Source organism: Syngnathus scovelli, chromosome 15, assembly GCF_024217435.2.
Source record: "Syngnathus scovelli strain Florida chromosome 15, RoL_Ssco_1.2, whole genome shotgun sequence".
Taxonomy (NCBI): Eukaryota; Metazoa; Chordata; class Actinopteri; order Syngnathiformes; family Syngnathidae; genus Syngnathus; species Syngnathus scovelli.
The window spans coordinates 1,896,972-1,923,230 of NC_090861.1; the positions used below are offsets into that span (position 1 = coordinate 1,896,972).

Below are 26,259 nucleotides of genomic sequence, written 5' to 3' on the forward strand. Positions count from 1 at the left end.
TTCTGCAGGTTTTAGACAGAAACAGAGAGATATAGGATTGGAAAAAAACAGTTGACTTTATTGTATAATTGGTCTGAAGTCAAATCACTTCCTGCCAGTCAACCAAATAACAACACAGAGAATTCAACATTGAATCAAAGAGGTGAAAATATCGACACTGACTACAGAGCGGGTGTAAGTAAAACACAAGTCATATCAGAAACTTTTTTTCCACCTCCTCCCACTCAAACAAATATTGTACATTGTATTTATTACATTGCACTGAAATACGAACAAAGCAATACGCCATACACACCAGCGAAAATTGATCGGCCCTTAAAATCGTTAAAGATGATACTTTATACAAAATAGACTCTTATCGACCGCTATGAGCGTAGTGTATATTCGTCTGGCTCCGGTCGATTTACATTCTGTTTTATTTATTTTTTGTCTTTTTTTTTTTATGGGGAGGGGGATGTTATAAAGTGACCACTATGTCCTCGCATCATTAGCGATCCAAAGCCGGGACGGTTCCAAGAGAAAAAAAAAAAGATGCCTTTCAAAATAAGTGCTACTTAAAATGTAACTGAATACTTGTTATCTTTAATTGTTGGCTCTTCAGCTTTGGTCGCAAAATCTCATCTCACCTCACCGATGCTCCACAAAATGCCTTTCACCCCCCCCATCCAAACCTGTAGCATTTACATTGACTTCACAAAACAGACATGTTGAACAGCTCATCATCACCACGTTTACCTTTTAGCACAAACCGACAACAGCGAGATAACATCTTGCATATATGTTAAAGCTTAGTGCATTTTGGCAAGTAGAGGGTAGTTTTTTTTTTTTAATATGCTGCTGTTTTGGTTAGCAACAGAGTTTAAATCCAGTGGGCTCAGCAGTTAACTTAAATGTGAAGAAAAGCATAACTGAAGTCTATTATGGGTCAATAAGTGGTAAACAGTTTCCAAATGTCTCTATAAATGATTTTTTGGCATGTCCCACACACCTTTCAGCTAAATTTAGCGTGTAAAAACTGGTTAACTTATAATAAATCTATTTTTGTTTTTGTCTCAAAAGCACCACATGATGAAAGAAGCGTGATTTTCCCCTTTAATAACTACGTGAGTCAACACGTTATTTAAAATAAACAACAAACAAGGCGTTTTGCACAATTTGAAGCTGTCTGCACTGCACCACGTATTTTGGCACCGCCTTTGTACACTTATTAGACGCGGCTGGTTTTTGAGCACGGAAAAACAAGTACTTCTATGTGTGTGTGTGAATGTGTGCGCCTGAAGCCTGCTGTGCCGTTAGCCCTAAGGATGACCAGTCGCTATGGCAACCCCCCCTACTGCACTGTTAACTCTTTCCGAGCCCAATAATAAAAATCAATAGATTCCAGGTTGTGTTGTAAAAAAAAACAAAAAACATTATCCATCACTGTTTGACAGGCACTCTTATGAATTATGTGTATATAGTGCGTATGGGAGCAGTATAAAGTTGTAAGTTTAAAAGCCATCTCTAAAAGCAACCATATTTAATGTTACCTGCATGTTATTATCATAGCTAATATTCAGTACATTGAAACTGGTGTACTTGTGAGAATCTCATCGTATATGAGCACCCTGCAGCAAAACGGTCACATTTGGAGCATCACGCACACACAACACATTCGCACACAAATCCATAGGAAGAAAAAAAAATAAAAAGCAATAGAAGCCACCTTTTGGCACCAGTGACCGAGCCTGAGCTTTTTTTTTTTCCTCTCCAAGATGATTTTGCATCTCATTTGAAAATAGCGGAGCAAAGAATAGAACTTGGTGAGTTTTTTTTTTTTTTAAATATCTTACAAAATTAAAAATATTTTATATATTATATCTACATATAAATCTCTCTTTTCTTTTTAAATGGACTCTTTTGTCATGATGCCTTGTAAATGATTAAAGGGTTCATTCACTTCCTGTGACGCTATCAAATAGAGATAAATGTTGATTCCACATTCATGAAAAATTCTTATTTACAAGTCCTGAATGAGCATTAGCAGAGGGAAAAAAAGTCATAATATTGCAAGAATGTGAAAAATGAAAAACTGAAGGGACAATCTTGTTGTTAAAAAAACAAAAATGTACATAGCTTATCAAATGGGAGAAACAATAAATCACTGTTATGTAATTATTCCCTCTAAAATGATGACTTCATTCTTGGAATTTTGACACTTTTCCAATGAGATTACAACATGGCAACCTTTTCCCAAAACTGATTGTGTACATGATTTTTTTTTTTCTTCTCACTCAAGAATGTTTTCATGCTGCGAAAAGTTGAGGGCAAAGTTCAGCATGTAAAAACAAACAAAAAAAACCCACTAAGATTGAACAGCTATGAATTTGAGCTGAAAGGCACTGATTTCCCTTCTCACTTGTACGTACTGTTGCTAAATGGACTTAAAAGCGCAAGTGTGTGCAATACAACAAGAGGAAAATATATATAGATGTTTTTTTCAGTCGCTGAGATTTTTTTTTTAGGTGCTGAGTTTTGTTGCTTGTTACAAGCTGAAAGCAGCTCAGGTATACGATCACATATACATATAAGAAAAATATTTCATTCGACATTACATTCTGAGGGTCGGCGGTGGATGATTGAGAGCGTGATCGGGATGTGAATGGGGTTAGCGTGTGCCCACCAAATTGAGAGGAGGGAGCAACACATACATTTCCTCTAAAGATTCAAATTTAGAAGCCAAACCTGAGCGAGGATGTGGCGCTGGATGTGGTAAAGTGGCGAGTTGGTGCGGAGGGAGGGAGGGAGGGGGGCGATCGGTGGGGAGCGTTTTAAGGCATGGCTGGACACCCGACCATTCTCACTTCTGATGAAAGAGCAGCTGCTTGACGCTGCCGTCTTTGATTTTTGGTATCTGGTTGGTGATGATCTCCGCCAGCATCTCGGGGAACTCCACACTCAGCGTCTTGTTCATGAACGTGTAGAAGCAAATCTGAAGGAGGTCCTCTACCATCTACAAAAAAAACAGACACATTTCAGTCAATGCTTACTTCACCAAAATTGTGTGAGTGTGTGTGTGCTCACCCCCTGCATGGAGTCCAGTAGCTTCGTGAGCTGGTAGAAGCGTTGCCAGTTCTGGCTGGTGTTCTCCTCTCGCTTGACGATGGCTTTCCCCAGCTCCTTAATGTACGTCATGCGGATCTCATCGAACACCGCCTGACTCTTCAGCCCGTCTTTAGGCACTGAACGCACATGCAAAGTAGAAAAAAAAAAATTAAACTTTGCAAAATGCCACAACGTATGATATTAAATACGTGCTTGAAAACCTGCGACTTGTTTTCACTGTCTCTGACAAGCAATTATTTTTTCCAACTTTCAAAATCCATTATATAAAATGTGAGCATTTGCAGAAGCTTCTAAGTCCCCCCAGGGGAATCTCGTGCCGGTGTTTGATTAATTCAAAGTTGCCGTGACCTGATAGTGTTGGCCTGCCTTCGGGGAGCAGTTGGAAATAGCTTTGAATTCAGCGTAGACATGACATTCTGCTGTCTGAGTGCATCTGTTAGCCTGCCAAACATTCCCCGTGAGCGTCTTCTGTTTATCCATCATTTGCATCTTTCATTTATGATCAAAGTTACGCTTGGTAATTACCTGTGCTGAGCAGCAGCAAGACTTTCATACACAGGTACTCGTCGTAGGAAACATCCAGCCGCACAAACTCCCTGCAGATCTTCAGCATCTGCTCGCATTGGTCTCTCATGTAGGGGAGCTTCATGCGGTCTCTGAGGAAAAGCAAGACCACAAGACAGGTCACATGGTAATGTCGTTATTATCATCCATGCGTAAAAGTTGCATGAATAGATCAAAAGGGTTTTAGTTTTTGAAAAACGGAATCATTTCACTCAAAAAGTAATAGTCATGCAGAAAATAAATAAAAAACATTAATATATTATTCTTTTTGTCAACAAAAAATGTTTTTAATATGGGCGGAAGGTAGAGTACTAATAATGCATAATTGGTGTCCAAAAAGCAAGGGAAAGTCATTTTTATTTTTTTATTTTTGTTGTTGTATTGCCTCCCAACCTATTTAAAACAACCGTGACCCGACCAAAAGAGAGACGCACTGGTTGATGACGAGGTCGGGGGCGAAGCAGAGCATCCTCCCGTTGCACTGCTGGTACGACCTCCAGCCCAGACTGAAGGACATGAGGAAGAGCCACGAACACTGCAGCAAGGTCATCTGGTCATCCAGGTGCAAGTTACGGAAGCCTGCGGAGGACAAAAGTTAATTGGCATGAGTTTCAATACAACAGCGGAATTTCATATTTTTCATATCATATAAAGCATGTTTTTTTTTTTTTTAATCTGATTCATCTGATTCATTATTAGACATTATAATTTAAAAAAATGTAATGTACACACACAGACAAGCCAAAATGTTGCCGCAATAAAAAAAAAAAAAGCAAAAAAAAAAAAAAGCTCATGTTATGTTTTCATCGGGACTTTTTTTTTTTCTTTTAATGCGAGAGAAATGTGAACTGTGGCTATTGTGGAGCAGCATTAGCAATCAAAAGGAACAAATCCTCAAGAGAATACTTTCAGCGATTAGCAGGTCATGTGGCTGCTTTCTCATGATCAGCGCACGGCAAAAAGAGCACTTTCAATTTGCCACGGCTCCTTGTCATCTTTTGGCCATTGGCTTTAACTCCTTCTTCCCCTGACCATGTTTTTTGTGCACCTCATGACTTCTGCGATGTCATTCTTGTGAACGTCACGCAACGAGGGTGAAAACAAATAGCGTAGCAATATTTGGATACAAAAAAGCTTGGCAGCCACTTTGCGTTGGTCTTGTTTAAAGTCATGTAAAATGATAAACGATGAATAAACGATGGGTAGAAGAATGGAATATGATCATAGTGTACTTGCACACCTTGAACACTGTCCTTTTGCTGCAGAAGACAAAATGAACCTTATCTCGGCCTCATTAATGCCTCTTCGGCATTTAACATGATGAGCTCAAATGTGAAGTGCCTCATAAGAGCCAATCATTAGGTTTCGCCTGGAGTGCCGACAGCACGGTTTGATTTCACTCAATGGCATTCGTCCATCCTTTCGCCAAATGCTAGCGCTTCTCTTTGCAGGTGAGGTGAGGCATAAACATCATTTCAAATATTTATAAATATTATTAAAAAAATATGCAGTATTTTATATTTAACATGTTTATATTTTAATTATTTAGGTGTATTTGATTTCCAATGTTTTTTGTTATTTTTTAATACAAATCAATGAACTGATCTTTTATGGGATAAAAACATTTGAATTAACTTAATTATAAAAAAATATTTCCAATTGCTACATAAAAGGGATTAAATTAAATAACATGATACTAAAAGTGTCTGAAATAGCCTTTTGTTTCAAATGAAAAATAATTGAATGAACCAATGGACCCCTGATGACGTAAATGCTCGGCAGGCAGAAAGGCGGGGAGAGAGAAAGAAAGAAGGTCGCTCGCACACAAAAAACCTTTTCATTGTTTTCCGCCCAGACTTGGCTCCCATTTCCACCCGCCGGCGTTAATTACAAGCCAGACTGCAGACGAGAAGGCGAGCGAGGCCCGGCCGGAGCGGCCTCTCATTACCTGGCAGCGACTTGGCCCACTTGACGGCGGAGATGACCTGCTGCCCGCCCAGCTTGTTGAGCGTGCTCATGAGGCGCGAGGACGTGTCGGGCAGCGTCACGTCGTAGCCCGAGTAGATGATCTCGGGCTCGATGGCCTTGAGCACCGACAGCATGGCGGGCAACAACTGGGGCATGCAGGTGGAGATGACCGCCACGGGCATGGCGGGGACGGTCTCCGCCACTCTGAGGCTCTGCTGCTCTCTCCTCTTTAGCTTCTTGTTCTTCCTCGCTGGTGGGGCATGAGAAGATGGGTCAGTATAAATGGAGAATCAACCCACGCATGTCGGATGATCTTTATGGCGGGCTTGGGCACATATATATCTACAGTACACCCCGGACACATTTAGTCCGCCATGCTTTCATGCTCTCTCCCTATTTTTATTCCATCTCCTCTTCCAAGGTTACCATGGCAACAGTGGTGTCCATCAAATCCCTCTTAGACTTCATTTCCTTGCCTCACACAGACACTGCATTGATCATCATTTTCAATTTTCAACAGAATCTGTGCTTCTATGGATATCTAATGCAGACTTTGTATTTTTGCCGCTATGTCTCATATATTTGCTTTTTTTCGTGTTCTCTAACTTTTGACATCATAAATTTTTAGCATAAGTGAAGTGAGCAGCATTTTTAAATCAATCAGATCTTTGTTTTCTGGCATGGAATCAAATGCACTCATAAGATATTGATTGGTGAGCTTTAGCGGTTTAGCGCGAGAGGCGGTGACCTTTGGACAGAAACGGTCTGGTCGAAAATCAGGTCTTTGCGCTAAGCCAATTTGTCGTCTGCTTTGGAGTCCACAAAGTGGAGCTGGGTTATTTTTGATTCGGCCGGGTCTTATTACCGCCACTTTGTGCGTTAACATTGTGAATGTGGGTTGAGGTGCACGGGATCATGTTACTCAAGTGGAAAAATGTGGACAACAGTCTGAAGATCGTTTCCACAAAGTCAAACACTTCCCAGGTGTCTTTACAACATATCTGTGAAATGTGTTGGTCCATAAAATTTTAGATGAAATAGTTTCCAATGAAGTTATTATTTTATTATTTAACATTCATGGTGAGTTACTTTAACTCCATTCAAATGAAAAACAATGGTCAATGTATGATAAAAAAAAAAATACATATATCATTTTAAAATTCTCCCCAAAATTATGAACATTTACCTTCCAGATTCATTCCAGCCTGAAGGCATTTGCGGAAGCGGCAGGCTGGACAATTTTTCCTGCGGATCTTATCGATGATGCAGTCGTTTCTGCCTGCGCACAAGTAGTTGTGCTGACCTGTTTCAAAAAAAAAAAAAAAAAAAAAAAAAAAACAGGAGGAAAAGAAAGACATTAGCAAAAGTGTGCAAGGGAAGGATTAAACTCAGTAACGTCACAGAAGACAAGTTCGAGTCTGAACACGACTCGTGATAAGACAAAAGCGAACAATCAGACATGCACATTCCACATTTTAAGGTTGTTCTTTCTCAGACGGGCGGAACACGAACCCTCCCTCTCCATTTGCACAATTGACGTGTACTAATTTCACGACAAAACGCCCCAAGCGTGACATTTAGAGGTTTACTTTTATAGATCAGATGACGCGTTGTTTGACCACGAGCCATGAAAACTGCTTGCTTACAAAGCCGACTTAAGCCTTTTGATACGTATAAACGTTAAATAAAAATTTTAGTTCATATGGGCTGCCCAGAGGAACAGCAAGGAAAAAGTTCAAATGTGACCCAAGGCACAATTAATCAACCAGATAATTATTATATATTTTTCTTCATGGCCATTCAAAAGGTAAAGTTACTGAACCGCTCGCTATAAGCTGTTCCAAGAGTATGCTGCATACTGTAAGTTATCACGTGGGCCTTTTTTTTTTTTTTTTTAATCCTCTTAAATAGATTTGCCTCAAAGGGAACAAAGGTCATGCGTAGTATGATATTATCTAAACTACTCATAAAGAATAATCCACATGAGGACGTTACAACAACAGAAAAAAAAGCAGTGTAGATTGAGGATTAGCGATGCTGTGACCTTTTAGCTAACGGCAAAATAATAAACGTTGATGTTGAAATCCAATGCATAGTTGCTGTTACATTGCGCGGCCTTGTGTGAGTTTGACTTCTGTCTGCCAATCCAAGAGTGACATCATTGGCACAATGAAGTGTTGTTGAGAATGCGAGCAGGTGGAACAGCGGCAGGTTTTAAAAAAGAAAAAAAAAGAAAGGGCCACCAGTCTGAATCAGTCCGCAATCGACTCCCACAAATCGAATTGTGAGCTCGACGCGTGACAACACGACGGCAGCCCACTTCGACTGTAAAACAGCAATTTGTGGTGTCACAAGTGGCAAAAGATGCCAAGTCAGACAGTGGTTAACCTTTAACCCTGGAGTATAATGAGAAGGCTCAAGCAACAATAGTTGCTTGTATCATTTACTTCTCAGCAATCGCGGGAAAACACAATACGGGCAATATAGGAAAAAAAATGGAACCAAATGGAAGTACATTCAAAAATAAACATTATGATATATGCAATGCAACCAATTCCTTTGGAGATCATGTGAATAATTGATGGGCATAGTAAATGATTTGTTGATTAAAAGGAATGTTTGGAATAAAAAAAAAGTCATATTTGTTTGAAATCACATGATAAATATGATTTGTGGGACAAAATAAATATTGTTGTCTCTTTCTCTGCTTGAGGCTGAGTTAATTAGAGATCATCAGTCATGATATGGAATCTAGACAATCGGCAGAATAATTGTATGGCATGAATTTACAATGCAATTAATCATAATAATATATAGAGCGCTTTTGTGGACACTCAAAGACGTCAGATACATTATTCAAGCGCTCACACATTCACACTGGGGTGGTGGTGAATTAGAATCTCAATTAGATACACAAATCAATTTTACCAAACGTTGAACATACGATTACTTAGGCGCACCTCGTTAATCCCAGCAATACCAATAAAGCGCTCCATTAGCAAAAGACTTGAATCCACATTTTCATGCAGTGTGATGAGAAGTGGCTGAGCGTGTTTGCAAGCAAGGGTACAAAACATGGGCTGGGGGGGGAGACAAATCATCATAATCATCCATCGGAATGATTAGCATTATTATTGGTAAAAGTTGCATTTATTTACCATCACTCTTTTGTCGTGCTCTCCATCCTTCGCCATTGAGAAAAGGACCAGAAAATGGAGAGGGCAGGTGGTTGTTTGAGGAAGGATGTGAGGGGGTGGGAGAAAAACAAAAAAATATAACAGATGTAACATTTTTCTGAAAAATAAAAATTGTCCAACCCTTCAATTTTGAATTGCAATACATCACACACACACACTCACGCAAAAAAGGTGGTACAGAGGCCCAGTTATCACAACTTGTTTTGATTTTGTTAAGGTTGTACATCTGGGGGTTAGACATATCGCAATCATCAGGTTTAATTTGAAATCATTTTGTCCTTCTCAATATAAGTTATGATTATCGAAGGGCTTTTAAAAAAAGTCTAAGCGATTACCCTTTGATTTGGGTGCATAAAAAAGCTCTGTAGCACCACACTGCCTCTACAGGCAGGTGTTAGTACTACAAGAAACATTTGTGCGCTGTGTTAATCATAACGAGTACACGACCTACTTACTGTAAGAGTCATAATTTGCTTCTTACATTTAATTTTTTCTGACAATTTGCTTTTACTTATTACGTGTAAAGTCGCTCTTGGATGTTAAAGATCGATGTGTATACCCTGTTTGAGCCTTGTGAGCATATTTCTGTGAATCCAAATAAACTAATGAGTCATCCGGCAAAGCAAAAAGTGAAAACATGTAGTCATGCGAAAAAATAGGCCAGAACGACAGTTGAAAGCCACAAGCTATGCAAAAAGTATGTGATGTTTGTGCAGTCAGGGGAAGGGGGGAGGGGGGGGGGAGGGGATGTTGCATCACAGAGGCTAAGGGCCCCGCAGAGGTCACAAGCAACGGGGGTCACCGACCACCAATCTGTGGGAAAAGCCGGGGCCCAACAATATGGCTAAATCCACGTTTCCACCAGGCGCTACAGTTCAGTTCGCCAGACGATAAATATAGGTCACTCATGATTCGCTTTTGTCACAATCTCATTGATCAATCGTTTGTCGGGTAAACAACTCCACTGTAGTGCTTGGTGGAAACGAGGCAGGAGTGGGCAGTTGAAGAGAAAGACCAACCTTCCACAGCCCTCTTGAAGAAAACCTTGCAGCTGCCGCACGTCACCACCCCGTAGTGGCATCCGGAGGCTTCGTCCGAACACACCAAACACACTTTGTGGCTCTGCCCGTTGGGTTTGGATGGAGAACTGTTGGGCTCTGCTCCTGTTCTGGGTGTTGAGCTAGAAAGCAAACAGAGGAGAATATATATTTATATTTGCATCAAAGTATGGAAATCTGGCATGTGGGACTGTGACAAATTCAAGACAGGCTGATGTTATGGCGGAGTTGCTAAGAGACATGGATGGGAAACGTGAAGAGAAAACCAATAAACATCTCGACTTCTGCTGCAATTTCTCATATCGATTTTGTCTTTTAAAAGTAGCAAAAAAGCTTCTTCTACGACGTTAAAGGTAAAACCGTTGAACTGAACCCTTCTGAAAATATCCATTTATCAAGAGAAGGTGCATTCTTTTCAGAACAAGCAAGTCGTAATTCGACATTTTTGGAGTGAAACGCTTCCAAAAAACACACATTAACAAATCATGGGAAATGATATCCTTGCAGGGCCAGATGCAGTTTTGGCTCCACAAGAGTTTTATGTATTTTTTTAATTTTATTTAATTCAAAAGAACACCTGCAAGACAAACTGTAGAACAGTTTGACTAGGAATCGCACAACCTTTATTTGCTAGCAAACAAGACAAACTCAAAGTTCCTGTTCCTGTCTGCAATTGTGCTAAAGATACACCAAGACAAATTCGAGTAATTTTTTTCAATTTGTTGTGTCTAGTACAAAAAAAAAAAACACCAAATGTGAAACTAAATCTCTTGCAAAGCCTCCCAAACTAGCACTTTAGCCGCTATTACAACCTGAATATACGTATTTAGCGTTCTGGGTTCAGTGCCAACATACCCGATAAGTATGTCAGATTGACGCAATGTCAAACATTCATCACGATGCAAGCAATTTTATTTTACAACTCTAATGGGAATGTTCTGTATGTTGAGAAGCTTGGTAATGATCCAGAACATGATTTTACATGCAGGCCTTGCTACTGATCCACTTCATACTCTCCTATGCAGCAGGTTAGTCCCCGCTGACGCTCTTATTTCATTATTCATGTACATAGCGCCAGTATGTATAAATATTCACACGCGCGCCCGGGCCGAAATTGACACTGGCCAGAACTCGGAAGGAAGGGACTGGCTTATGTAAAATGGAGCGCGGCTAAAGAAAGTGCCTAAGTGTTACACCTTGGCGCAGGAGCAGTTAAGTAAGTTAACTGTGGCTGACTTAGCGGCCAACTTGGCTGGAGCTCTCTTAGCGCACACAGGGAAAGGACGATTCTCTTGCCAGGAATCTGACAATATACAACTGCTGTGAAGATGGTGTAAACAGATGATGGGAGGGGGGGGGGGGGGTGAGCAGGAAACTCATTCCTGGAGTCTGGAATGAAGAGTGTGACCCTTGCATAACAGAGATGCAAGAGCAAGCATGTCAAGTTAACCAGAATATGGATCTTCCATTCATTTCATTACAGTATAAGCAATTTGAATACAAGCAGGAACACCATGTTGCATTGCAAGGGGTCAAACAAAGATTTATCCACCAGTATTGTTTTGTCACACTACTACCAAGTGACTGGTGACCAGTCCAAAGTATACTCTGCAAGAAGTCAGAAGGGATTGGCTTTAGTTCACCTTGACATTTAAGGGGAAATAAAATACAGAGTGTTCCTAAAATGTACACTGACCATTACTCATTTACTGTATCTCGTCGTGATATAAGTGACCTTTTTTAAGTCATCCGTGAAAGGTCCCTGCCTCACTAGGAACAGTACATTAATAAATTAAAAAAAAAAAACGATATATTTTAAACCCGAGAGACAATATCGCAAATTAAGCCAAACAACGGGGATTTGCCCTGTGTGCACACATGCTATAGAGATTTGACAGCACCTGACAAACATAACATATATTGTACATGCTGGCAGAGTGCACCTTGTTTACTTTCATTCCACGTCAATGGAGAGGCTGTGCAAAGACGACATTGGGCTCTCGGCCTTTGGAATGAAAGCTATGCCAGATGAAATCAAACAGCACGGCGAACTCAACTAAACAACACTCGTCGTAATCAGTGTGGTAAAAAACTAGATGCCTCGTGAGACTCGTGCAGAATAAACAATATCAAGTTTAATCACGTCATTCGTGCAAAATATGCTCGGGACTCAAATGTGTTTTTTTGAATCTCTTTGCAACAAAGGAGCAGATGTAGCAGATGTGGGAACAACTTCACGTTAGCTTCCGACCGATTAGCTGGTCATGCCAGTGGTAAAAATTCATGCAATGGGATTGTGGATGAAAGAAAACTGTCGCAATCGATTGCCTTTATAACAAGCACGGATGCCGTTCTAATCAGGATATATGACAGGAAGTGAACGCAATCATTGTATTTCCTCTATTCATGACGAGCTCTTTCGCCAATGTGCTTCGTTGCGACACAAAGTGCATGAGTGTGTCGGAGCTCCTTGGATCCAATATGCAACTTTGGCTGTTTTACTGTACTCTTTTCACTTTTTCTTCCGTTACCTCCTCTCACTTCCTCTTTGTGCATGACGACAGTCTCAGCGCTCCCTCCCACCACCTCCCCTCGCTTACCCCATCTGCCAGCGTTACATAATAATATTAGCGCTCCCTCCTCCCACACTTTTTAGTGTATAGGCTCTCCGCCAATCGGCGGCGGTGTGCATGGGGGTCAGGCGATTCATGGGATTATCCAACTCACCTACCCGGAGACGAGCACACTCAGCGTGCTTGTTTTCTGTGTATAGATATAATGTTGAGTTGAGGGTGGAAGGCCACTGAGATAAAGCTCGCCTTGTTTCAGAGGGCCTTCATGTGATCTTATGATGATACCCTCATCTTGTCAAGATGCGATACGACCGCTCCCCAACCAACCCCCTAAGGCCCAATCGTTCCTATCATCCGAGCGTTGTCACTCCGATGATCATTCCGCATCATCGAGCTTTTTCTCTTTTTGTCCTCCCGTGACGCGACACCTTCGGAATTATTCGGAAGCGCTCACCCGGAGAAGCGGGTCTATTGTAACGTGACTCATTAAAGTTTCAATATGTGGTAATGCTGGTTCAAATTAATCTCAGTGGCTTTGTAAGAAGCAGGACTGCCATGACAACCCCGGAGCTCTTTGCAGGGCATAGTGACAACACATACGTTTTGGTGGAATTTCAAATGCCAGTCTAGAAGCATGAAATGTTAGGATATTAACAATCCCACGATTTGTTCATAATTGTTCAGTTGCTTTTGGCAGATTACTGTTTGGGTGTGTGGTGGGCCTGACAGCGGAGGAAAAAAAATGTCCTTGATTCGTTATGTGCCTTTCACAGTCGCTGTGATTCAGCTTTTCTTTTTCAGCCAGGTAAATGGTTTTTTTTTTTTTATTCATGCTAATACGTTATCAAACCGTTACCAAGGACACTCAAAGAAGCATCACAGCTAGGGCCTCTTTTCAAATTAATTTTTAGCAGGCAATCAGAAAGATTCTTAAATCCAGGCAGTAGGCTCGTGCTGATGAGGCCTCTCATTCACTTTGACCAAAAAAAACAAAAACCTACTCATGTGCATAGATATACATCCTAAGCCTCTAGGGAAGAAAAACAAATTTCCGCAAAACAAAAAATGTTTTTGTGGATTCAGAAAGAAAGTGAAGAGTGGGACAAAAACAGGCAGTGTTCCGTGTGAACCACCCAGAGGGAATAAGCAATATCTCCTTCCTGTAGTTTCCTATTGAGAATATCATCGAATAGACAGGAAACTGTGATTGGCAATTACATCTATTCCCAAAGAAAACCATAACAAAGATGTGGGCTATGAAACAAATACAGCTAGTTTGCTAGACGGAATATAAAAAAAGTCATTTGACTGAAGAGCAAAGATCTTAGACAGGTACTTTTTGGGCCAGCTTGAAGCCACATGATTAAACCCCATGCAGGGTTTGGAAATAAAGACAAATGAATCACATGACGGAGAGAGAGAGACCACAAAGGACAACTCAGTCTCTTTATTTGAGCTTTTTTTAACTCAATAAAAGCATCTGTCATCAGTTTGATTTGTGTTGCTTGACAATTTCATTATGTATGAATCACATACTGTACATAGTTCATTTAATTCAGAGGAAGTGTGTGTGTGTCTGTTTTTGTGTATACTAAGTGTATTATGCACATATATGTGTATGTATATGGATATATGGTAAATGCATATTATGTGTGTGGTCCACTTTTGTAAACATATCTGTAAGTGCAGGTTATTATTTTATTTTTTTTGTCTAACACTTAAAATTGTGTGTACGTGCATCTATATACGTGTCGCAGGGAAATCTTCCCTTTCCCCCCGCAGATCCAATTTGCTGCTGACACATTGTGTCTTTTAAATCAAACGGATGGCCAAGACCTGAGGCGCACAGCATCCATTTCCCCTCGCGTCGTTATTAGCTTTCATTTACTTTTCACTTAGCAACCAACCTCGCTCACACGTTACCTACATGCAAAATGTCAGATCTGTTTTTTTGGGGGGCAACAAAGCGAAAAAGGTTCATGCATTATAAATATAAAAAAAGCTGTTGCATTTGTAATTTTTGCATGTAGTTATTTAGAATACAATAGAATGCCCTTTATTGTCATTTTACAACTTAGTTGCACAACGAAATTCGGATAGCTGCTCCCTTCCTGGTGCAAACATTACAAAATTTAAAAAAGTATAAAAGGAAATCTGAGTGAAAGATCTTATTTACAGTATAGCTATTAGTCTAAGAATGAAGGTTAAAAAAAATCTTATTTACAGTATGTTCAATATTTTAACATGAATGAGGTTTGTACAAAAAGTAAATCATAAATAATTATTGCACATAGTTTTCATAAGGAATCTAAAAGCATACAGCCATATTAAGCAGTGACTGTGCCTATTATTATATGAAGCAAATGAATATAAATTTAGCTACTGACCATGTGATGCACACAAAATAAAGAGGGAGTGGAAAGGAGTGCCAGAATTTATTGCACTATAAGGTTGCAACATAGCGGCAAGTGAGGAAAGGGGTCGATCAAAAGTTTCGATGTTAGTATGAGCAGCAGGACACGTGCAGCTTATACTGAAAGTAAGGCAGAGCAGTATAAATGACTGACTAAACTTTTGTGTCTGAGTGTGAGGGTGGAAAATAAAACGCACATACGAGCGAGTGGGAGTATTGAAACAAACGTCAGCATTAGAAGAGTGCTGGCGACGGCTGACTAATGGACAGCGGCATTAACATCCTCCCACCATTACCGACTGTACATAAATTAACACAAAGCACGCTCGCAGCTCATCACTTTAGGGCACTCATCTAACAATATTTAGAAAAGGAGAAAAAATAAATGTCACTTGATGTCTTGCAAGGCACAGGATGAGATTCAAATTGTCTGCAATCACCAAGGCTGTGGCTCAAATTTGGTGCAAATTGGATAGAATCTCTCAGGATATTTGAAGAACATTTGATTAGAGCCCTTTTAAAACCAACAATTATTTCATTCAATTTCAAACTAAACAAAAATAAAATGGGGACAAATCAAATCAGGGTCATGTGATGGCTTGGGCCGAAAAACCAGGAAGCAAAATCTAGGTCGCTCGTGTCGATACAGGTTGAAAACCAGCGTGCTGTGGGAGTTCTTTTTTTTTTTTCTTGCCAGTCAAAGTCCAAGTGCATGTAAACAAAACAGTTAAACGACACTTCATTTATTCAGAAGCCGTGCAACGTGAAAACGACGCTTTCTAATGGGCAATCAGTGATGTGACATGGCTTCATTTTTTGTAAAGAGTATTGGGTCAGAGCATCAACACTTTTGTTTTGTACACTTTATATTTGGCTCTGAAGTTTCCTTAAATAATAATAATAAAAAATCTCACATTTTTGTAAATAATCTGACATTAGAGTCCATATGAGACATTGTGAGGCTGCCCCCCCCCCCCCCCCCACACACACACACACACACACTCTTGATAAAGCGTAAATAAGCCAATCATTAACTCTCAGCGAAAAACGTCTCTTTTCACAGTCTCTTATCTTTTCAGCGGCTTGAGGCACACCGATTCACTTCTCGAGGAGAAATGACACGACTAGGATATGGGAGAAAATACAAATGTTCAAAATATGCCTGACCAGATATGATCCAATGTGCCAGTTTCATTCTTATTTTTAGAGGAAAAACAACAAGCATGGCTTAGTTAGATTCATGTCGGGGCTAAATTATCCTCACAGAAAAACATCGGGCGGCGGTAAACAAAACAATTATCGTCATCTTCGCTTCGTGAAAGTTCAACAATAATTTCACCGTAAAGCAACGAGGTTACGCCAGTCACAAAGGGAGATTGTGCTATACAAAGTAACCTTCCTGACTTTCTTTTCTCTGGTCGACCAGTTCACACTGTCAACAGTAAACAAGGCCAAGCGGTGATCTTGTGAGGAACAATGAGGGAAAACACAAAATGATTTTTTTTACATTTCCATTCCAGAGCTGAATTTAATTGATTCCGTCATTAAGCATGATGTTTAATGACGGAATGAATTAAATTGGAAGGTGCCATTGCATGTCCTATTGTTATTTCTCGTTGATATTGTCCAGCATCCAAATAGGTGCCACTATTGATAAATTTAACTTGATGACTCTTCCATGTTCAGTCAACATTTATAAAAGAGAAATGAAAACATCTTTTGTTGGCTCTTAAGGTCTTTTCATGTTTCCAAGGATGAAAACACCATCAGAGGCACGCGAGCGTCTTAATTGCCGCAGATGCTATCTGTCACTTTCCCATCTCGGATGGTATGATGCTCACTTCATTTCTGATTGCGTCACCCTTTCTGGAAATGGTGAATATAACTGACCTTGGAGTTCAGCTCCATAGCAACGGCGCTGAGGGAACGACGTGACTAAGCGAGCTTGTCACACTCTCGCAGTTATTTATGTTGCCGCTGATATCCACCTCGCTGTAAGTAAGGGAATATGGGAAAGTTCTTGATCTGCAGGTCGAGCCAGTCTAATTCAAGAACAGACGGGGACCAGCAATTTTGTCTGGCTCTTATATAACCGTGGGGCTAATTAACATAATTACACACGCAGAGCATTTGCAGTCATTAACTGATCAGCTAGCTAGGTGAAAATCCAGAGCCACTTTCAAATGATGGCTTTTGGAGGAAAAAAAAAAATCACCCTTCAGCAATGTCAAAGTCAATAGGTAAGCAGAGCTGCATTGAGATTTTTGGAACACACAGATTAGTGTTGACGTATAGCGATCATTTCTGATAAGTAGCACTGGTATTTTTATTTTATTTTTTTTATTTAAACCATGCTGCTCAAAACAAAATGGGTACAATATTAGCGTGTGATTTAACAGTAGCCAATTATAATCCAAATTTGGATGGCTAAGTATGTCGATGAATCACCATTCGTGCTGACAACAATCATGACGCACCAATCAACATTTCATTCTCTCAGGCAAATTGCTTTTGTTTCTTTCTAAATGATTTTTTCTTCCCCCTTTGCTTAACAACAATTCGGGCTAAAATGAACAGGTTAGTTGTCTGACTGTGAGGAGAAGGAAGAAGGGAAAGAGTTCAGCCGGGAAACGGTCGAGCGGTTGCTGTAATTCATTAAAACGAGCATGCAGCGGCCGAGAGGAAGCTCAAACATTAGAAGCAGCGAGTCAGAACGATACTGCGCCAGTTAGTTGAGATCTTGTTGCCATGAGTGTGCGGCAGATGACGTCAGTCACGTGAGACACAAAGCAACAAAATCCACATTTCAAAGTGACTCATAGTTGAGTTTTATTATTAGAATTATTCATATTTCACCAGTATGTTGACATAATTTAGTGTAACCTTGGTCAGTACCATGATTTTAGGGAATTTCTTTTGTTAGTGAATTTCCCAGTACTGATATTATAATGCGAAAGGAAATTAGCACCAATGTTATGGTAATTATAAACCTTCAAATAACACTTGTGTGACAAATGAGTAAGCTTGAGACCACAAAGAAATGTCATATTGTACAGAAAGTCAGGTCAATGGCAAAAAAAAAGGGGGCTGGTAAGTTAGTAGTGAATTATTTTTCTTTTTTTTTTGGTCTGCTGTGGTAAAACAGTAACCAGTGAGTCAAAAAAAAAGAGAACATAAACAAAGGTGACCCTTGTACAAGATGTCAAGATATGACAAGACAGAGGAAAAGATGGTTAATAAAAAAATAAAAACATAAAAAAGCAAGAAAAGACGGGGGTGATGGAAAAGTACAGTCGGTTCAGACGGAGACTTTTATTGCAGTAAGCATATGTGACGTGGGCAAATATAGACACAGACTTTGGTCTGACTGAATTGTGGCCTAGTTACTTTGAAACCTTATCTTGAATAGAATGCACATTTTACATTTTATTGTTATCAGTGATCTAGTTTTATTGACCTCAATAAACACACGGCTTCACAATCTAATGGTATTCGCTATCAAATAAAAAAAGGGCAAGAATATGGTACTTTTATGACGCTGAGTGCTATTGACTTGACTATACGATTATATATTGTGGTTTTGGATACTTTATGTAGCAGGCAAGACTATACTGAAACGTTATCATCAAGATATAGTTAAATGAATGGCACTATGATAGTTATAATAAAAAATAAAGACCGAAATACTGATTCAGCTTCTATATTGAATTTTAATACCCCAATAAGCTTTTTTTTTTTTTTTTTAATGACATATGACCCTGGTATGGAAGCGTCGTAAATCGTATCGAAAAAAATGAACATGAATTCATCACGGTTGTTAAGTAACACTCGAGCCTTGAAAAGCGGATTATTCCCATTATTCCAATATGTGAATATGGCTGACATCAGCCCGAGGCAAAGATGTGGAAAAAAAAAAAAACAGATCAGAGACATTCTCGACAACAAGAATATCAATTCTCAATTAGGCATGTATCGTAACCGCTAACGATATTTTCACAATCTGTATATATGAAAGCATTCCAATGATTAAAAACCAGGCCTGAATAAGTCTTTTTTTGCCCTCAATTTTGCAATTAGGATTTAATATTGGATTCTATTTTTCAAGGTCCTCTTCAATCAGATTGCATTAATAATACAAGCATACCTGTGGCTTAATTACTTTCTCTTTTCATATTTCACAAAATAATGATTTATAAAGTTGCTCAAATCACAAGGTAACCAGAGCAAATCTCTTTTATTATTATTTTATTTTTGTCTTCAAGACAAACAAGCTTCTATTAACTCTGCCATTTTTTTTCTCAACCCTATGGCGTGACAAACTCAATAATAAATGGTTTCTTTCAGGACAGATGCTTTTAATAGTGATAAAATAAAGGGCATGCCTTCAAATACAAGCGCCATTGGGAGAGGACAAAACCATTTCTTTGCCTGTGTCCCACTTCAGTCACACCGACCTTGTTTCACTTTATCATCCTTCTCATCACGTTAAGCGACACCAGGCTTAACTGACAGATCTGCGGAGGAGCTGAACTGTCGGCCGGGTTATTTATCATTGGAAATGGGTGAACCTGTTCAGCAGGTTTAACACAAAGTAACAGACAGTCAAAGTGACTGATTGCTAATTATTTTTAACCTGCCTGTATCTACTTGTGTTTCATTCTGTGTCAAATAAAAATAAATACAAATCTTGTACCTGTGGTGCAATATATTAAACAAAAAAAAAAGAGTCAAAACTAAAATACTGTTAAGATGTATCAGAAATTTGGCACAGATTAACCAGCGAGAACTGACGACTTGAATATTTTAATCGCAAGCTTGAGTGTTTAAAAATAGTAGGCAAGCCTTGACGGTAGCCATGATGAGAATAGTCTAGGCGCAGACACGGGAGCTTGCTATTTTAGAGAATGACCGCCTGACAGACTGAAAAGTGGGTCAACAAAGTGGCAGATTAAATCATTTAGGCCTTGAATCAATGCAATTCAATTAAAAATAAATAGAGACATTCAAGACCATTAGTCTTTATTACTTGCACATTTTTATCTGATCATTTCATTTACCATTGTTTAATCCTCGAGTCAAATCAAATTCAATGATCTCCCTGCTGTCTGGGAATGTTCTGAAGTTTTGACACCGAGGTGAGTCACGTTGCCATGTTGATGCCAGATTGTCAGCAAATCATATGAAAGAAAACCAAAAACTAGTCTGGAGAACATTTGCGTCACAACATCAACAATGAACTCCCTAAAACGAGGTGGTACATCTTCCAGCATCAAATAGATACTCGACAAATAACTGCTTTTGTTGTACCGAGAACAAATAACTCTGAAGGTCTTCCTAAAAATTCCAGACAGGTTTTACGAGCACAAAGCAGATACCTTGCATCCAGTGATAGTGCAACTGATTGGTTATCAAACGGGCCAACTTGAATTGTCAGTTTTAATCGAGTTGACCCAGAAGGAAAAGTAGGTCACCTGGAAGCTTCACAAAGCCTCGGCCCGCATTGAATCTCATTAGCCTTGTGTTGACCAACAGGATATGAGGCAAGTCGTTGTTTTCTCCCCCCCCCCCCCCTCCCATTACTTTAAAGCGGCTGTCGCGGTTACATAAGGTGCAAGACTGAGCAGCCTCTTAAACGTTGGCTTGTGCACGGACCGCAACCTTGGCCCGGAGTTTAATTATTAACCGAGCCGCGGCGCAAGGCCCTCAGCTACCGCCGTGACCACGCACGTGCGTCCCGCCGACGCACGCCGACTTCAATTTATGCAAGCAAATGATGTCAAAGGGATGAGGCTGACTTTTCTAGTTAATACAAACACTTTCACTCTGTTAACATTCACCCCAGTGGACAAAATTTAAATGCAGAGGAGGTAGTAATTATTAACAGACACAAACGACACTCGGTAGAAAGGTCAGACAACTAATTGGGATGAATGCCCGGGACGTGCATGAACTTTATTACTAAGATGGATCGTATCGATGCACCGATATTTGGCATTTTGTCGATTATCAGCACCGGCCTTTTTTTTAATTAAAACAACGGCCGTGATCAATTTAAAATTGGGTTAGGGATGAATAGTTTCTCCAATGTGCTATTGTATTGTTTACTTATGTAACAAATGATTTACTTTGTCACTTAATGAATTTATTCATCAAGAGTTTGGTAGAGACTTTTTTTTTTTTATATAGCCCAAGAGAGATGCATAAAAACGCACTAGTTGCAGTCAGACCAAAAAAGGCTAAGGGGTTTAGCCCTAAAAAGTCAATTCATATTATAAACTGTGCTTCAATTTAAGAAAAGAAAAAAAACTGCACTCAAAATCAAACATTTAAAAACAGACTGATCTAAAATAAGAAATGCAAATGTATTCAACTTAAAAGTGAAATACAACTGAACTGATTTCAAGTAAATAGAAGCATATTTAATTCACTTTCTGAATCAGTTCTTCAAATTGTCCTTGCTGTAGGTGTCAATAGTGGCGACCGGTCCAGGCTGTATTGAGATATGCTCCGAACTGTAAAGCCAATGAGGCGCTATGGCAAACATACCATCATTACACGTGTCACGCGGACACACCCGCCACTATCACATCTGTAGCTCAAGGCCGTAAATCGAACTGATTTCAAGCTGACAAACTTGTTGACCTCGCGGTTGAAAGTCACAGATGCAACAATCCCTCACTTGTTTGAGACAGGGAGATTAAAAATAGTAGGTGTCCAAGCGTAAAACGTCCAACGCTGAAAAACAGGAGCCCTCTGCTCATCTTTCCACTCGTTTGCAAAGTCAACCTTGCAATTGGTCCCCACGTGGACCTCAAAGCAGCTGACCTTCAGCGTTACATTCCAGGCTCATAAAAGTGCCAAATAAATTTAACTCTTTTAACTTGCACGCAGTTATCAGGTCGCACAGAGGAGCCGAGCAACTTCCACGGTTGAGGTAAGTGAGCCACTTTCCCACAGGACGCTGGAAATGCACCGACCAGTCACTTCCTCTGGGGTGACACGTGCTGCGTGACTGCAACCGAAACTGATGACATTTTTAAAAAAACTACAGGCGGTTAAAAACCACACCCTCAAAACAAATTTCATTGGAAAAAGTCAATGCGAATAGTACTAAGCAAATCAATTTTTCTGATGAATTCAAGTTTGTCATTAAAAATCATTAATTATTCACTTCAGTATGTCAAAGCGCAAATGACATGGATGCAATCGATAGTCAGAATTTTAACTGATAAAAATGACTTATGAGAATTTTCTGACCCCATTAGTGGCGCCACAAGCAACATTGAGTCAAACTAAGAATGTGACAACATCATTTTTATGTTTGTTTAGGGTAAAACAAAAAAAATGGGAGACAGACTAGACAGCGGAACATTGCCAAAGGCATATGTAACAAGCGTGATGATTTATGGGCGGGTTGGAAACTTTTGGCTCAACGCATGTCAGGGTTGCTTTGTCGACACGTCCAAGGGTAAAAAAAAAAAAAAAACATAACAAAAATAGCACGAGAAGCTGAGCAGCATGTGTTGAAGCGACATTGTGCTAAGAGTCAAAGCAGAAGAGGCCAAAGCTTTCACTTTCTCAAATCCACACCCACGCTTTCCTACGGGGAAGTCAAGTGATTAGATCGACTGCTCTCAAATTGACTTCTGCAGCAGGGCGCTTGAGGTTTCACCAAAGTAAACTGGATCAATCTAATTCCTAACCTCAGACTTAACCACATTTGATCCAGAACCGATCCAGGCTCGGCAACCTTAAAAGTTATAAAACCCAAACGAGTGTGTTCAAATAGCACAAATTTTATCCAATTAGTATGACCTACGGTGGAAACCAAATCGAATCCAGAGCTGATCCAGGATTTGTGTACACTGTCAACTCAAATGTCATCACAGAAAACATTTGTTATATTTATAGCTCTGGTAAATGTAGGATCACAATATCAATATCCGATCCAGATTTAGCTATTAGCAATTTATTAGCAAAACCTGGCAGACCACCTTTAACATTGTATCCAATTCGATCTGATTGCATAATAATTTCAACGTCATATATCATCTTGGTGGACTTTTGCAGCTCAAGATCAACAAGGCTAAAGATGACAAAAGCAGATGAGACATAGTAAAAAAAATTCAAAATGTTACCTACCTAGAGAAGCTGAGCGGGTACGCCGTGTTGGAGAGCCCATCGTTGGCCCTTTGAATCCCGGGGGCCTCTCCGTACCTGTCGGCTCGCATCCAGCTCTCCCCCATCGACGGCAGGTTTGAGTGCATGCCAAAGGGCTTGCTCTGTTGTTGGCCCATGTTGGAGGGCGCGTTGGTTCTGCAGGGGTAGCCAGCCGCGTCCACGCTCATCGACGAGGACATCGGAGCTCCTAAATGAGTCGAACTCATGCCTCCATGGAGACACTGCGTCTGGCAGAAGAGAGGCTCTTGCTTCTCCTGCTTGACCACACCGGGATTATGAATGTGGGCAAAAGAGTGGCCGGGATCCTTCTCTTCCTTGATGACCACACTTGAGAGAAGGGACGGCGGTTGCTGATGCTGGTGGTGAAGCTGGTGCGGCAGAAGGTGATGCTGCTGGTGAGGATGGTGGAGCATGGCGTGATGCTGCTGGCCGCCGCCGTTAGCGTTGTGACAGTTCCCGTCATTGGGCACTTGGGTGGCTTTCGGTAAGCCTCCGATAGGTCTTCCGCCGTCGTACAGGATGTTATCTAAGTGAGCGACTTCGGAATCCAACTCAAAGTCGCTGATCTCCGGCAGAGATACCGGAAGGTCCAGGTCTTTCCAAAGCTCGCTGTCTTCAATAAGGTGACTGCCGCCTGTCAAATTGCAGGAAGTTGCGGAGGGAAGTCCGCCATAAGATCCCAATTCTTTATCCAGGGAGAAGTCTCCTTCCTGTTTGATGTGAGCGGGGAAAAGGTCAGGCAGAGGGAGGTTTCCCAAGATGGGGGTGTTGATGATAGCTGTGGAGGCTTTGTCCAGATCTCCAGTATTCTGGCTCAGCAACGCCAATTCCTCCTCCATGGTAAACGCAGCGACATCCTGCTGCCCTTTTTCCAGTCTCATCATTTTCTGGCCATTTGTGTCTTCGAACAGGGGTTGACGCTGCTGGTGGGAGTCGAAGAAGCTTCCGGCGGGCTCCTGTCGGTCTTGGGTCCCGCCCCCGTTTGGGGCGGTCGGGTGGAGCGTGCCGAGCAGGGAACCTGTGGCGTCAGCTGCCTCTCTACATTCTCCGCTTCCCAACTCCGTGAAAGTCAGGCAGTCGTCTCGATTACCGTTGCACTTCAAGACGTCCTGATCCATTTTGCTATCTTGACATGCCAATGGGGGGGGGGGGGGGGGGGGGGTGTCATTCCCAGCATAGATACCGAAAGAGAAGGAGAAGAGATTGTTCGTGTGAGTAAGGATGGGCATGATCAGTATCGAATGGATTCAATTATTTGAAAAAAAAAATCTGTCAATTGTGGTGATCATATTTAGTCAAACCCCAAACCAAATATGAATATAAAAGAACATTTCAAATATATTTCAGGACTTATTCAAACGAGCACTAACTGCATACGCAGGGACTCTGACTACACAAGTGCCTCGCATTTAAAAAAAAATGTCAATAGCATCAAAGAGGCCATTTCCTGTCCTTACGCCCACGCCGAAACATGGCAGCTTTGCAAATAGCACGCACTCATCTGAGCTGATTTAAAAAATGAAATCATGATTGGCAGACAAAAAGACAACTTTGGCTCACGCAACATCCACTCAATAAATGTACTAAAACCGCAATAGGTGTGAATGAATGGCTCATGTCTACAGTATTTGGCTGCTAACCGGTTCAGGGTGTCCCGCCAGACCACCCGACCCGAAGTGATTTGGAAAATTGATCGATGGATCACATTAGGACGGCACAGTTGTCTAGTGTTAAGCACATTTGCAACACAGCCTGAGGTCAGGGGATTGAATCCTGCGTGGGCTTCTACCCCATCCTGAAATTAAATTGCATACTTTAAGTTGTCCATTGGTGCATTTTGAGATTTAAAGACCATTTACAGAATTTCATGCAACTCACTGGGAGCCAGTGTAAAAAATGTTTAAAAAAGCGACTGGAGTAATATCAATATGCTCAGAGCTCTTCTTTTCAGGTTAGGACCTCAGCTGCAGACTCAATGAGAAGCAGCGTCCAATCAAAAAGAGCGTTGGTCTGCATGGCGCATGCAACGCTGAAGTCTTTTTATTACCTTTACTCTCTGTGTTGCAATGTATTTTGCAGAAGTACGTCATAGATGGGAATGTTTAAATGGGAAATGTTGGGTTTTCCACGCTTACATTGCATTGCATTGTTATGCAACATTAGTGCAACCTGTTGGCTGCCTGGCCCCACTGCACCCATCTCACGCCTTTTGCAAGCACTCTGTTGTTTTTTAAGCAAAGAGCTCAAAGCAACGCAGTCAACGTTACAAGGTGACATCATTTGTTCTTTCTTTCTTAAGAGAGATGTGGACTTCCGTTCCTGAGTCTTGCTTACCTGCTGTTTGGAGAGGGATGCAGACCTCCGTTTTAGGTCATGTCCTGTCAAAACTCAGTGAGAAACACCGAGGAGCGACGCAAAGTCGGAGCCGTGAAATAATAAAAGACAATCCTGCAGGGGAAAAGCAAAAAAAAAAAAAAATAATAAGAATGGAAAAAGGAAAAAAAAAAACGCTCGTCCTCAAGTCACGAGTAAATATTCCCCGCTTGGTAGCAACTATTTGAACTAAAGTAAACAAGGTCGACGGGGAGATCCGAAGCTCAAAACCTCGCAGCACTTTTCTCTGTTTAAGAAGCAGGAGGTGGAGGCAAGGAAAAGAAATCCACAGGTAAGTCCGACAGATCTTCTAAAAGTGTCAGCCCGTGTAAAGTGACCGCCGAGCTTGACACGCACGTTAATGTTATATAAGCGCGAGCGAGTGTGGAGCGCGGCCGCATTCTGCAGCGAAGTCCGGGGGTAGGCAGGGCGGACACGATCGAGACGCGTCAATTCTCTAAACGCCAAAAAGCACTTCTGCTCTTACCGTACCAGAGTAAAAGCAAAAACCGGAAGCGCCCCCGCTCTGCGTCTTGACACCGCTATTTAAAACAGCGCGTAAATATGCTGCTCGCCTGCGTAAAATCACAACAAGGACAGTGATGATCAAATAAATCTCAACGAATGGCAATTCTAAGCACTTTTGTTTTATCTTCCTGAGCTTGCCTCGGTGTTGCTGTGGAGACTTGTCGTGAGCAGCAAGTTTGACACTTCTCGGTGAACGCCCCTTTTCTCTCCTCCCCAAGCTGCAAACTCTGCTGAGGAATCTGTCAAAACGTGTCCTCGCTTCTCTTCCCTCACTGTAAAACACGCGCAAGACTTCCTGC

General features: G+C 40.9%; 1 protein-coding gene across 3 annotated transcripts; it reads right to left on the reverse strand.

Moving 5' to 3' along the window:
• Positions 1-37: 37 nt before the first annotated feature.
• LOC125982463 (glucocorticoid receptor) lies at positions 38-26,138 on the reverse strand. 3 transcript variants are annotated; one of them, XM_049743017.2, is made up of 10 exons: positions 25,394-26,138; positions 23,021-24,181; positions 9,854-10,014; positions 8,796-8,822; positions 6,824-6,940; positions 5,618-5,887; positions 4,104-4,248; positions 3,631-3,761; positions 3,064-3,221; positions 38-2,992 (listed from the first exon to the last, which is right to left on the reverse strand). In XM_049743017.2, the coding sequence occupies exons 2-10, from the start codon at positions 24,175-24,177 to the stop codon at positions 2,840-2,842; spliced, it is 2,319 nt and encodes a 772-aa protein (XP_049598974.1). In that variant the 5' UTR covers positions 24,178-24,181; positions 25,394-26,138; the 3' UTR covers positions 38-2,839. The 3 variants fall into 3 exon arrangements, with proteins under 3 accessions (XP_049598974.1, XP_049598973.1, XP_049598975.1); XM_049743016.2 differs by having other exon boundaries at positions 23,021-24,185; positions 25,394-26,136; XM_049743018.2 differs by lacking the exon at positions 8,796-8,822 and having other exon boundaries at positions 23,021-24,185; positions 25,394-26,137.
• Positions 26,139-26,259: the final 121 nt, after the last annotated feature.